The 13,722-nt window shown below is 42.3% G+C and overlaps 1 protein-coding gene across 1 annotated transcript; it reads left to right on the top strand.

Annotated features, from left to right (window-relative positions):
* Positions 1-432: 432 nt before the first annotated feature.
* TEX13D (TEX13 family member D) lies at positions 433-2,456 on the top strand. Its single transcript, XM_030806868.1, has one exon. The coding sequence runs from the start codon at positions 684-686 to the stop codon at positions 2,454-2,456; it is 1,773 nt and encodes a 590-aa protein (XP_030662728.1). The 5' UTR covers positions 433-683.
* The last annotated feature ends 11,266 nt before the right edge of the window (positions 2,457-13,722 follow it).

Consider the following 13,722-nt stretch of genomic DNA (forward strand, 5'->3'; position numbering starts at 1 on the left):
AAAAAGAGATACCCTCTGGGATCTGCGTTGACCAGATAAAGATGGGAGTGAATTTACAGGAACTTCATGGCTCAATTAGTTGCTTTTCTTGATGACAGGGACTCTAAGTTCACCTGTTCAGGAGCTAAGGGAAGGGTGCAGATAGCATGACTGGTTCTATGGAATGTTTGAAGTAGTAATTGAGAGTACAAGAGATGGAGCTGAGACAAGAACAGCACCCATATATACACCTATCCAACTCCATCACCTGGCTAGGGATTCATTCCATGATACTGGATATTGTCCTTCCTAAGCTATTGGAAACAAAGGTTTTGTTGGGTCACTACAGTCTGCAGCACACCAATTTTCCCTGTGGGGAGCGCTGTGCCAAATGAAGCTGGTCCCAGCGGGCCTTGCGGGTCCCAGCCAGCCGTGCGGCACGACTCGGCTTTTCTCTGTGATGTGTCGCGGAGTCGCCGGTAGGGTTCGGTGTGGCGAGGGGGACCTGCTTCTCTCTTTGTGAGAACAAGCGAGTGAGGGAGGAAGGAGGCTGAGGAGGAGGCCAGGACTGAGCAAGGACTAAAGTAAGACTGAAAGGGGAGGTGAGGGGTGGACTGGTTGTTGGCAGCAGCCTGTACCGGAAGTGGCGGTGGCAGTCGAGGCGACGCACCGTGAGGCAGCTACTTGACTAGGCCACAGCCGCCATGGCGATGAATTTCGGGGACCATGCCAGCGGGTTCCGCCACAATGATGTGATCAGGTTCGTCAACAATGAAGTCCTCACGGACGGCAGCGGCCAAGCCTTTTACGTGGCCTTCCGCTCGCGGCCGTGGAACGAGGTAGAGGACCGGCTTCAGGCCATTGTGGCCGACCGGCGGGTGCCCCGCGCCATCAAGAGGGCCTGTACCTGGAGCGCTTTGGCTTTGAGTGTGCGAGTGGCCACGAGGCAGCGGGAGGAGCTGCTGTACCATGTTCGGCGGCTGCAAATGCATGCGGAGGAGCGCCAGATGACCTCCTGGGCCCTAACGTCCCAGCTGCAGCAGCTGCGCCTGGAGCATGAGGTGGCGTCAACACAGCTGCACCTCGCGCAGGCTGCCCTGCAGCAGGCGCTGAATGAGCGTGATGGGCTGTACGGGAGGCTGCTCCAGATCGAGAGGTTTCCCCAGGCCGCTCCACTGGCCCATGAAATAATGTCTGGGCCGCAAGCAGAGCAGAATGGGGCTGTGGCATGTCCCCTGGCTACAGAGCAGCAGAGCGATATGGTGGCCATGGGGACACATGCTAATGCCCAGATGCCAACCCCGACAGATGTTCCTTATGTGCCAGAACCTCTGAGTCCTTGGGCCCAGGGCATGCAACCCCCTCTGCCAGTGCCACATCCATTCCCACACCCACCACCATTCCCAATGAAATTTCCATTCTTGCCACCTCTACCACCTGCTGTAGTCATGGGGGCAGAAGCAGCAGCAGGCCCACTTCAGATGCCTCCTACTGAGATCCACCCACCTTGCCAGTGGCCTGCAGTGGGCTTCCAGCAGGAGATGGCCCCTCTGTGGTACCAGAGAAGCTACATCCAGGAGGAAGGTTCCAAAATCCTTCAGGGGTCATTCCCCTTAGGAGACAGCAGAAGCCACAGCCAGGAAGAAGGTTCAGAGAAGTCCCAAAGAATGCCCCTCCCCTGGGACAGTGGGTGCCACAACCCGCTGTCAGAGAGTCCCCAGGGGACAGCCCCACTGGGGAGCAGCGGATGCCACTCCCAGGAAGAAGGTACAGAAGGACCCCAGGTGATGGATCCCCTGGAGAACAGAGAGAGACAAAATCAGAAAGAAGATCCAAAGAGGGCCTGGAGGATGCGCACCCTGGTGTTTCGCAGGAGCCGCAAACCAGAAGGTCCAGAGGGGCCCCAGGGGACTGTCCCCCAGGGAGACAGCAGAAGCTATAGCCAGGAAGGATGTTCAGAGAGGGCCCAGGAGATGGCCACCCTGGTGTTTACCAGGAGGCGCAAACCAGAAGGTCCAAAGAGGCCCCAGTGGACTGTCCCCCCGGGGGACAGCAGAAGTCATATCAAGGAAGAAGGCCCAGAGAGGCCCCAGGGGACTGTCCTCCAGGGAGACAGCAGAAGCTATAGCCAGGAAGGAAGCCCAGAGAGGGCCCAGGGGATGGCCACCCTGGTGCTTAGCAGGAGCTGCAAACCAGAAGAAGGTCCAGAGAGGCCCCAGGACACTCCCCTGGGGGACAGCAGGAGCCATGGTGTCAGAGAAAGCCCAAAGAAATGGCAACCTCAGAGGCAGAAGGCCAAGAAACCAAAAGTGAATAAAGTCTCAGGATCCCAGCAACAGGAGAAGCCTGCCTCATTTCCAATTCCAATGAATTGGAAATGCCCATGGTGTAAAGCCATTAATTTTTCATGGCGTACGGCCTGCTATAAATGCAAGAAAGCCTGTGTGCCATTTGAGAGTGGAGGACAAATGCAATGATTTCAGGAAGGTAAGTAAGAATGGACACACTTCAAAGAGAAACCAATTTCCTAAGACCCTCTTCTGATTAAAGTATAACTTATTTACTTCACAGAAAAATTGAACCCCAAATTATGGAGAAAATTAAATAAAATAATTTATTATCCCATTACCCAAATTAGCCATTTTAAAAGTTGTTTTGGATACACATGCATACAAATATATAGGTATTTATATTCTCATTTTATTCATTTACTTGAACAGAGATGGACTACTTTTGATTTCTCCTGATTGCATTTAAATTTTGCAGGCGGTGGATTCTGGATGGCTGATGCTGATTGGTTAATACCCTGGAGAAGCTGAAGTCATGATGCCTTTTCTTTTCCTTTTTGTTTCACTCCTTTTCCTGAAAATGCCATGTATGTGGCTGGGAGCAGTTGTGTGATTTTAGAGTTAGAAGCTATGTTGAATTTTGGGAACAGTACTTTTCCTTGAAAATGCTATTATTCCTTTGGAAACAAATTTTAGAATCACCACACTTCCTTGAAAATGCTATTATTCCTTTTGAAACTACTGCAATGTTCATGTTTTCTTCATTTTACTTTGTTGGTTTTATAGGTGAGGTTCTGTTTTTGTATCTCAGCCCCACCAAACTTGCTTGTTGCTGAAGAAGCTGAACCTGTTCCATTAGAAGATCTTCCAAGGCCAAAAGAAAGTGAGACTGACTGCAGACTTACTGGCTGCAGCAGAGAGGAGTAAGAGGAAGTCAGAGAAGAAGAGATGATTTGACTCTCATCAGGGGGAAAAGGAAGAGCAGGATTGTTTTGTTAGAATTGAATTTTTCCATTGGGACAAGGAATTAACTTGGAAGAGTTTGGGGGGTTGTCGTGTTCAATTCTATAGATGGTAGCAACCTTGATGAATTTCATTTAGTTTGTTAAGTAGTTATTGTCTAATATGTGTTAGGAGCTAGACTTATAGGTTATTATTTGGTGCACACATCATAATCCTTGTTGCTGAGTTGGTTAGAAGATAGGAGAGAGCATAATTTAGGATACAAATTAGATCAGGGGTATCTTCTTTGCCTTGCATGTAGTGTTGCCTTCGGTAAAACCAATTTAAATAACATCTAGATCCATTTTTGCAGTTTTGTGGGCAATGTGAAAGAGACTTGCATGAAAGGTCTTGAGTAACCAAACTGCTAGTCTCATTGGTTTGCAGGTGAGACAAATAAGCAGTGGCAAAGTTCAGGAAAGTGGTCTTACAGAAGCGCAGGCAGGGCTTTTCTGATTGTCTGCTGATTTCCTCCTTTGAGAGGGACAGATATTTTCCTGGCTGCCAATAAGCCTGCTTGAAAGACCACTGGGGTGTCTTGAAGAAAGACAGTGCTCTGAGGAGTATTCACTACACACTCCAGCCCTCAGCCTCGGGCTGCCCCCATTCCAAGCCCCTTTCTAGTCAATAGGTAGATGAAGAACAAAATGGATTTCAAGGACAGGCAGACAGACATAAGGGCTGTGGGCTATGGATGGTGTTTCTCTTGGGAGGACTAATTTGGTTAAAAATAAAACTGGACTGGGGCGAGCACTCTTGGGAATGCCCCTGGACCCTTCCTCTTTGGTGCATTCTCTGCAGGCTCCCCCAAGGCAGCTGTTGCAAGGCAAGGACGGATCCAGGGTAGAGCTCGGGGGTGGTGGGTTAGATCCACCTCCAGTCCAAGCTAAAGATGTCTTCAAGTTTCCCTGTAAGATCCCACCCAGCTCACCAAAATCAACCTTTGTCAGGGGTTTTCTGATCCTAACTAGTAATAAAGAGTGTGCACTGGACTGCTGTGTCTTCTGCATAGTGTGTATCTTAGGGCAAATTTTCTCAGAGGTGGAAGCTTAAATCTGCATCTTTCCTCTATCCCACTGAAGTTCAATCTCATTTACTACTGGAGGGGGCTTCCTCTTATGAGGAATTACCCAAGAATTGGGGGCACTTCTGTAGGACCTTCAATCCATCATGATTGTCCTTTCTATCCTCACAGTCCAAGTCCACATGATCCCGTGAAGGTCAGCATATCTTCTGCTCCAGGGCGGTGGGGCAGGAGGGGTGAGTTGGGGAGGGTGCTTCTACCTAGGCTTGGAGCTCTGATGCCTGGGAGCCAGCCTCCTGTGTACCAAGAAGACATTTCCCTGAGATCCTGTCTCCCTGAGGTCCCCTAATGTCCCATGAACAGAAAGTTTCCTCCTGCATTTCTGCCAAGTCACTGTCCCCTCTCCCCTATGCATAATCCTATCAAGTTGTTTAGGATTCTGGAAAACAGCCAGGCTGTAGCCTGTCTGCTCACAAGACAAGTGTTCCCTGAGGTGAAGGGGAGTGGAGGCTGGCTACCTGCTTGGTATGGGCACAGGAATGGGGAAAGAGAACAAAAGTGACCTTGCCCTGCAAGCATTCTCACTTCCCTCAGAGTCATGATTACTGGGAGGTCCTTGGTTACTTTGGAGGGGAGCACTTCAGAGGAAGGGATACATTAGGGATGTCAGACCCAAAGCTAGGTTTTCTGGATTGGGGGCTGGTTTTATGATACTCATGTGGGCTGATAGCTCCTTGGAATTTTGGGAAGATGGGATACAGATGAGACTTGGACATGTTTCAGCATAATCCATTTTCGTATACCAGCAGTCATTCTAGATTTCACTATAGTTGTTTCTTTTATGGCTTCAAAATGGACTCTGTTGTTAATTGGCATGCTTTTAGGCCTTTATAAAAACAGACTCACCATGTGTATAGCTTTTATATATTTTAATATGATTACGCAGTCTTTCAGGGTCAACCTTTTTCAAAACAATCTGAATCATTGAGGCTGTCAGATCACTATTCTCTTCCAGGCTGTATACATGCAAGAAAAGGCAGCAGGTTTCTGTAGCATAAACCTGGGCTTTGGAGATAGAGAAAACTGAGTTCAACTACTTGATCTATTATTCAGAAGCTGTGTGACCCCAAAGAATTTACTGAATGTCTCTGAGCCCCACAAGTGTTAGTTCCCTTTCTCTATCTTCAGGGTTCTGCTCTGGATCTTGAGTGTATGAGATTATTAATCATAGTAAGAGCTACCATTAGAGTGCTTACTATGTGTTAGGTACTCTAAGGACATTGTCCCTTTTGATGACTGTAAGGTATTATAGGTACCCATATTAATAGTTTTCAAAGTGGGTACAATTGCCCCCAATTTACAGGTGTGGTAATACCCAAATTTGGGACTTAGTGAAGCCTGGCTTCAAAATGAAATTTTACTAGTTCCAATGTCTGTACTCTTCATCATATCATACCACCTAAGGTTTTACCCTTACTGAGGGATACATGTGCATTTTAACAGGGATCATAATACCTAAACCCAAAGAAATGACTGTGATGGAGGGAATTTGAGGTATAGTGGCAGTCTGGTGGTGGTGGAGCTGCTCTTTTAGAATATCTCAAATTTTGGCTGGGCGTGGTAGCTCAAGCCTATAATCCCAGCACTTTGGGAGGCCAAGGTGGGCAGATCGCCTGAGGTCAGGAGTTCGAGACCAGCCTGACCAATATGGTGAAACCCCGTCTCTACTAAAAATAGAAAAATTAGCCGGGTGTAGTGGCTTGTGCCTTTAGTCCCAGCTACTCAGGAGGCTGAGAGAGGAGAATTGCTTGAACCCGGGAGCTGGAGGTTGCAGTGAGCTGAGATCATGCTACCGCACTCTGGCCTGGGTGACAGTGGAAGACTCAGTCTCATAAAAAAAAAAAAAATCCCAAATTTTGGGATATGTGATCGATAACCCAGGCTGCCACTGAGTAGGGCCATTTATTATCTTAGTCACCAAGACTGCAAAATAAGGGCAATGATTTAGGCAGTGGGCATGACTTGTGCTGATTCAGCAGACTGGACTTATGAAAAGTTTATATCTGAGTTTAGTATTAAGATAGGACGCATCTTGACTGCTTACCTAAAGTCTGTCTGAATTATTCATTTTTTAAGTGAATAAGGTGGCAGCTGTATAAGTCCAATATACAGTATGTATATATATATATATATATATATATATATTTTTTTTTTTTTTTTTTTTTCCAGTGAGGAAGGAGGGGAAAATTAGATTTTGAAAACTTCAGACTCATATTGCCAGACGGGAATGTTTTTTACATTATGGTGCTAAATCTACGACAGAATGGCAAAGAAACACATAACTTCCTTATCACATGCTTTGTAAAGACTCAACACGGAATGGTAGTGGCTGCTTCTTATGTGGTACAGGCGCTGCACAACACTCTTCAGTGGTTTCTTCACTTCTAGCATGTGATAGAGTCAGTGCATCCACTGGCACTAAAACTCACGTACACTTAATGATACTCAACAGCCTTAGCCTGTGACCTTATGAGGTTTGCGTTGAACAGATTTTTCTCATTCTCTATATTGTTTATTCTTTGGTGTTTAAGAAAAGGGTTCAGAAATAGTGAAATAGACATAGTAAGTGTTGCTGCACTGGGTATTAATAATCCCAGGAGACCTAGCACAATTTTTTGAGCACAACTCCCTATTTAGTTCACTGTTGGAGGCACTCTCTTCAATGGACTTAAGAATTACTCTACTCGGTCAGATCCTGGTCCATCTAGGCTGACTTCTCTGGGGCATAAAGCAATTGTGGAAAAGCACCATATCATCCTGAGTGATAATTTTAAAGGTAAGCAATGCCACTAGAAATCTCTAGCTTATTTTATTACTTTACACATCAAGTAAACAGCATGCATTCAAGGCGGGATTGTTATAAGCTGGGCAATATGCTTTACTCTGTGGAAGTGATCGTTATTACCCTCAGTGACCTTGTATTCTATTAGAAGAAATAAGGTAAATATGCACCAAACAGTTCTCAGTCTTTTCATCAATTGTTCCATCATATTTTTTTTTGCTTGTAGATGCCAGTTTTTAAAATATTCTGTATGCATGTCAAATGACATCAATTAATAAAAGATTACTTGTTCATTTAAAATTAAGGAAACTTTTATAACTATAAAGTTCTCTCATACAAATTCTAACCAAATATAATTTTAACCAAAAAGCAGCCACTTGCCACTTTTCATTTAGGATTTTGGTGAGGATTCAAAGAATTCCATTGTTATTATTATTACTATTATTATTATTACATGCAGCCTAATCCCAGCAAATGGACCATTTTACTAGGCTCTTTGTAATATTGACAATACCTCAAAATCAATATTACCTTCTTAAAATTCTATGAACCTTGGAAACACAAGTCAGGAACAACCTCTGTAGAAAACTAGTAGTTTTAATATATGTTATATGCCAGTAAGTGCTAAACGATTTTAGAGAAGTGCAGTATATACCATTTTGGGTTCCAAAGCTTCCATGATAGCCAGATGGTTCCGAATTGTGTCTGCAGTCTACAAAAAGGTTGCTAGGAAAATTGGCTTTGTTTTACTTCAAAATAATATGTAGTATTACAGCTTCACTTGAGACATTTTCCAGCACTTTGTTGCTTGTGTCTATATCTACTATTCTAGATTTTACTCTTTATTCTGCACTACATTATAAAAATAATTTAACACAAGGCAGAAACCTACGATTACTTTTGTGGTAGGCAGCATTAAACCATACCCCAGTGTTTATAAAATGATGACAATGAGCTATCTGAGGATTTTGTCTGTAAGTAAAAGTTTCAGGAGATTTAATCTCATTTATTTTTTGCTTGATATATATATTTATTTTGATAGTTTCAGTGAACCATGTTGGTTCTAGGAAGGAAAAAGATTGGACAAGTATTGAAAATTTCATACCATTACCACTACAGTTCCTGATATTGTCTAGACAGTTTTGTAACTTCAGAACATTTATGACTTGCTTTGTAAAAGACTCATAGTATTTAACTCCTCGCTGATGAATGATTCTAGCATTTTTTTCATGAAATATTTATTACTAAGAAGGAAAAGCAAAATAATGTCAATGTTGCATATGTAACTACAAAATGCATTTAGAAATTCACCACTAGCTGTTTTGTTTGCTGGGTTATAATATTTAATTTGCATTTATAAAACTGTGTAGGGAAATGTTTGTAGTTCACTTCATTCCATTCCTTCGCGAAATTTTGGTATTTGTGATGTATAGATCAAAGTGGTCATCTGTGTTTGAAAACATCAGAGATTTCTTTAAAAATGTTCAGGCAAAAATATATAGACAAAATAACAGTCTCTTGGACTTTAATCTTTTCGATTAAAGCTCCAGTGGTGGAATTTTATTCTTGAGCTTTCAAGAAAGAGAACAGATTTTTTAGATGAAAAGCTGCAGACTCATTTACAAAGATGTAATATTTTCTTGTGCTGGTAGCATACCCTGAGGGCCCCAACCCAGGGTAAAGAGAGGCGGAAAGAAGATTCTGTCACGACCCAAAGGCAACTGGTTGATGAGGCCAAATAAGTACATGATGATTTATTTGCGTGTCAGGTGCCAAGGTGTGGGATGTGAAGAGTTGTATCTATAAACCAAAATGAGGCAGACCACAGGGTAGACGTTGGTAAGCGATGAATGTGAAAGAAGTCAATGTCAGAAATGATATACTTCTTGAGGCAAATTAGAAGCCACACTCTCTGCAGAGGTTCTCTCTATAAAGGGACAGAAGAGGGGGAAAGGAAGGGAGCTAACTAGGTGCCAGGTACTCTTTTAGGTTCTGGGTGTGCTAAGAGGAATATGACATCTTCTCTGTCTTCCGGGAGTTCACAGGCTAGTAGGAGAAAATAATATTGTGTATTTGTTAGGCTCCAGGCACACTGCATATACCATCACATCTATCTTCATGGAAAAAGATAAAAACTAGTGAGGAGTGGACTTCATTTGGTCTAGAAAACGTTCAGAAAGGAGAATGGGGTGATAAGACCTTATCTGTGTATCCAGGTCTTCCCAGGAGAGAAAATATCCATGTCACTTTAAAAACCAAACAAAACAAACAAACTAACCCCAAACTACTCAGTGTTCTGTTACTTTGGATGGATGAGCTTATGATCCTGTTTCCAGACCCGTAAACCCAGGAAACAACCTTGACTGTGAACTGAAGACCCTTCCAAGACATAGTAAATAAAGAGAATGAGGCTAAAATAGTATATCCGATTTGATAAGACATATAGTTATATATAGACATGCTATGAGTCAGGGCATGGGACCAGTTGACACTTGAAATGTAAGAAGAATATTCTAGAAGTCCAGATTACAGTTGCTAGATAGGAGACTGAAGCCCGAGCAATCCAGTGCAGTGACCTCAGAATTAATGTTGGGACGCAGAAGAGGATAGTGGTGAAGTGCACAGGCTCTGCAGTCAGTGGCCTGTGTTCATATCCTGGGCCTGACATTGACCAGTTGTGCCACCTTGAATAGGCTACCTAGATTCTCTGGGTTTCAGTTTCTTTGTCGGTAAAATGAGACTAATAATAGTATTTGCTTCACAGGGTTGTTGATATAAATAAATGAGATAATACATTCAAAGTGCTTAGCAGGATGCCTGGAATTTAGTATGCAGGTAACAAATATTAGCTGTTGCTATTATTCCGAGAATGAAACCTCAGAAGCATGCAGAGTTTCAGCTAGAATGAGGGAACTTCCTTTGAGTCGTGAAGGAGGCAAAATTCGTGCAATAAAAAAAAAAAAACCTGTACATAGCAGACAGAAAGATAAAAACACTTTCCATCTCGAATAGATTGTGTGGGTTAGAATATAAGTTGAGTTAGATATGCCACTACTATGTCCTTAGAGCCCCATCCTTTCCTCTATCTCAGCTCTTGTTAAGTGAATTATAATTGTCTGTTTTCTTGTCTGTCTTCTTCACTGGACTATGAGCTACTTAGGGGCAGATACTGTAGTTTTCTGTAACCTAAGTACCTACTATAATGTCTGGCATATGGTAGATGCTCATAAGTGTTGGTTGAAATAATAAAAATATTTAAGACAGGCTTAAATAAACACACACAACAACCCTGTCTCTGGCTTCTCACTTAAAAAGGGCATTTAGAAAGATCGGCCTCATAGGTAAACCCAGAGATTATCAAAAGGAGGTGCCCTTTTTTTAAAAAAACAATTTTTTTCTTTAATCATTTTTGTAAAGGAAGTGAATTTTAGTAAGTGCTGAGAGAATGTGTAAACTCACCACAGGTAACACTGTCATAACACTGTCACAGGAGAATTCACACCTATAGATGAGCTAGTGGAAGAACAAAGTTAGTTTTGAAAGGTCAGAGAAAAAGATTTTGAAATGTCAGAGCCACTCTATAAAACTGACCACCCTTGGCATCATTCTTTTAATCTACCTGGGTTTGAGAATAGCCTAGGGCATTTGAAATGAAGACAATTAGCACCTCAGACAGGGCTTCCACATGCAAAATTCTGTCACCTCTCAGAGACCTCAGGAGTTGACAAGTGTGGATAAGAAGATACTCTCGACCTTGGCTGGCAGTTTTTCTAAAATTTCAATGCTTTTATAATTTGATTTAAGTGGCATCTATATTCTAAAAGGTTGTAACTGTGAAGCTCTCTTCCTCCATTCTATGATTTTTCCCCTTAAGTTATTATAAAATGCCAAGAATGAAAATATTTCCTTTATTGAGGGAGATTGAGGAAACAGGTCTTTATTCTTATACACAAATAAGTTCAATCCATTTCCCCTCTGTTTCTCTCTAAAACACATTTGGCTTTTGTTTAGAGAATACAATGTTCAACCTGGAAGTGACCTTAGGGGTCATCTGGTTCAGTTCCATTTGACAGGTGGAGAAAATGAGACTCAGAGAGAAGAAGTGATTTAGTGGCAAAACATGGCATATATTTCAACTCTCCTACTTACTGGACTACTGCTCCTTCCAATTCATCTTGTCATTTCAAAGACGACCATAGGCATGTAGAACCAATATTGTGTGTGTGTGTGTGTGTGTGTGTGCGTGCACGTAAAAGAGAATTTCAGTATTTTTTCTTTTATTGAGAGCATTAATTTCATTCATTCATTCATTCACACAACAAATATATATAGCACCTACTACTTGCCAGACACAGGATACGGTGGTGAGCAAAGTACACAAAATCCCTCCATGATGGACCTTACATTCTAGTGGGGGAGACAGACGATAAACCATTAATTAAATAATTCTGCTCCTAAGTGGCTTATACTTGTACTTGGGGTCCGTTCTTCCTAACTCTTTCTCTATTGGTGCCTCTACTATCTCCATTGCTCTCCTCTTTCATTTTCTCCCATTTCCTCTTGTGTGTATGGGGAGAGAGAAGGAAGAGAGTCATTTCAATTCCTCTTTTCTCTACGCTTCAAGCTCAGTGTGAAGTTTTGAATTTGCTAAAGTCAGGTTTAGTGCTGGTGTAGGATTAGAGTGAAGATGTCAGTATTTTTCATCAACACTGCACTAGTGGGCTGGCTCGGCTGGCTCAGCTGTCAGCCTGCTTGTAAGATGACAACGAGGTACTGGATGTGAAAGTTGTACTATTACCTTATAATTTATCTGTTTTTTAGTGCAATTTTAGTTGTGCTGAACCCCGTCATACCTGGCTGCTTTGACAGGTGTGCTATTTTAGCAACACGGAACAAAACAGAGAAAACAAGAGTGCATGGTACGCTTGTGCTGTCAGATCCAGGTTGCTCTGTTCCTAAGTTTATGGATGATTTGTTCAGAGTTGTTAAGAGACAAAAAAAGGTTAGGTTTTGTTTTCACTTATGTGACACTGAATGTTCTCACAGTTCACCTCACAGGTCAGCTGTTGCTCATATGGACTGATATAAAGGGATCCCTTTCCCTGTCTCCTCCTTTCTACTTGAAATTCCACCATTTTGATTAATTCCTCTGGGCTAACCATTTGCCTGCTCAACATATGGAGAGCCCAAGGTGGACAACCTTTCAAATCCTTAATGTTGGAGTATGCATTCATATATCAGATTAATTTCTTCCTTGATCCAAAGCATGAAAAGGGGTAAGAGGTGGAGTTGGTCAAAAACATGTGAGGAAGGAAGATGATAAAATAATATTGGCCCCATTCCCCAGAGCCATCCCCAAATGTCACCTTGAATGCTTTAAAAAAAAAAAATTCTTAATGCTGAAAATGACTAGTAGGAGACTTATGTTTGTACTTTGCATACTAAGGCTGGACACTCTTCAATCAAGAAGAAAAGTTGCTACCAGCTACCACTGAAATCTTAGAGGATTGTTCTTAATCCTAGTAGATGAAGAGCAAATATCTGCCTTTGGTGCAAGTCAGCTCTGTACATCCAATCCATTGGTAAGACGTGAGGAATTAAGTGTCGTTCTCCCTATTGAGCTTCCAGCCTTGCCATATTCTCAAAGAACTACACACTGAAGTTGCAGAAAGCATATAATAGACGACATAGCTTCAGTTATTTAAATTCAAATTTTAAAAGTACTTTACATAATCTAAAGGTACATGTACAAGACAATTCAGCTTCAGCAATAAATAAAGTCTTACTCTAGTGAAAATGCAGGAAGTTTTGCAGACATATTACCTAGCACATTTTGAAATAGAAGCAATGTTTTATTTCAGAGAAGAAAATGAAGGTTGAAAGGTTTTAAAATATTAAAGACAGTTTAGCCTCAATTGAAGAAATAACATTTTCCAGAAACAACAGAGAATAAAAGTTACAACAAAACTATCAACAACTTGCAAATGATTCAAAACAGATTTTATGGACAAAATGCTGAAAGGTGGGCCTTGTACACCAAAGGGCACATACAAATCCACACAAAGGCAAAGCACCAGTTAAATGATTCACAGTCTCATCTAAAGCCCATCAAATAGATACATCTAGAACATCTTTGGATGTACATTGTGACTTTTGTATCTCAACTAGCACTTTGGGACCTTGGACAAGGTGTTAGGAAAGAAATCAATATTTGCTCAGGACCAAGACTTCTCAAGATGACTGCGTGAGGTAGAAGGAAGAGGGAGAAGAAGAACTTGCCCAAAGTTCACTGTTCATCTACTATGTCTGATTCTGTAGGAGTCTTCATGGCCATGTTCAGTAATGATTGCATACTGACAGTACTGATAAAACTATCAGTGTTTTGTTCTCAGAGCTTTTGGTCCTTTCATTTTGTCAGTATGTTTTTGCCCTACATAGTGGGTCCACATACCGACAGAGACATGTACAACTTGCCTCTATCATCAACTCCTTACGGGCTAGTTGAGCTAAGTTATTCCTGGTGGCCTCTGAGTAAACTGCAAGAACAGAAGCATTACTAAGCATCCCTGTCTGAGTGCAAGGGTGTG

The sequence above is a fragment of the Nomascus leucogenys genome, chromosome X, assembly GCF_006542625.1.
Source record: "Nomascus leucogenys isolate Asia chromosome X, Asia_NLE_v1, whole genome shotgun sequence".
NCBI lineage: Eukaryota > Metazoa > Chordata > Mammalia > Primates > Hylobatidae > Nomascus > Nomascus leucogenys.

Excerpts from the sequence above, each read along its gene's own strand:
- TEX13D (XM_030806868.1), top strand. The coding sequence starts at position 684 with ATGGCGATGAATTTCGGGGACCATGCCAGCGGGTTCCGCCACAATGAT.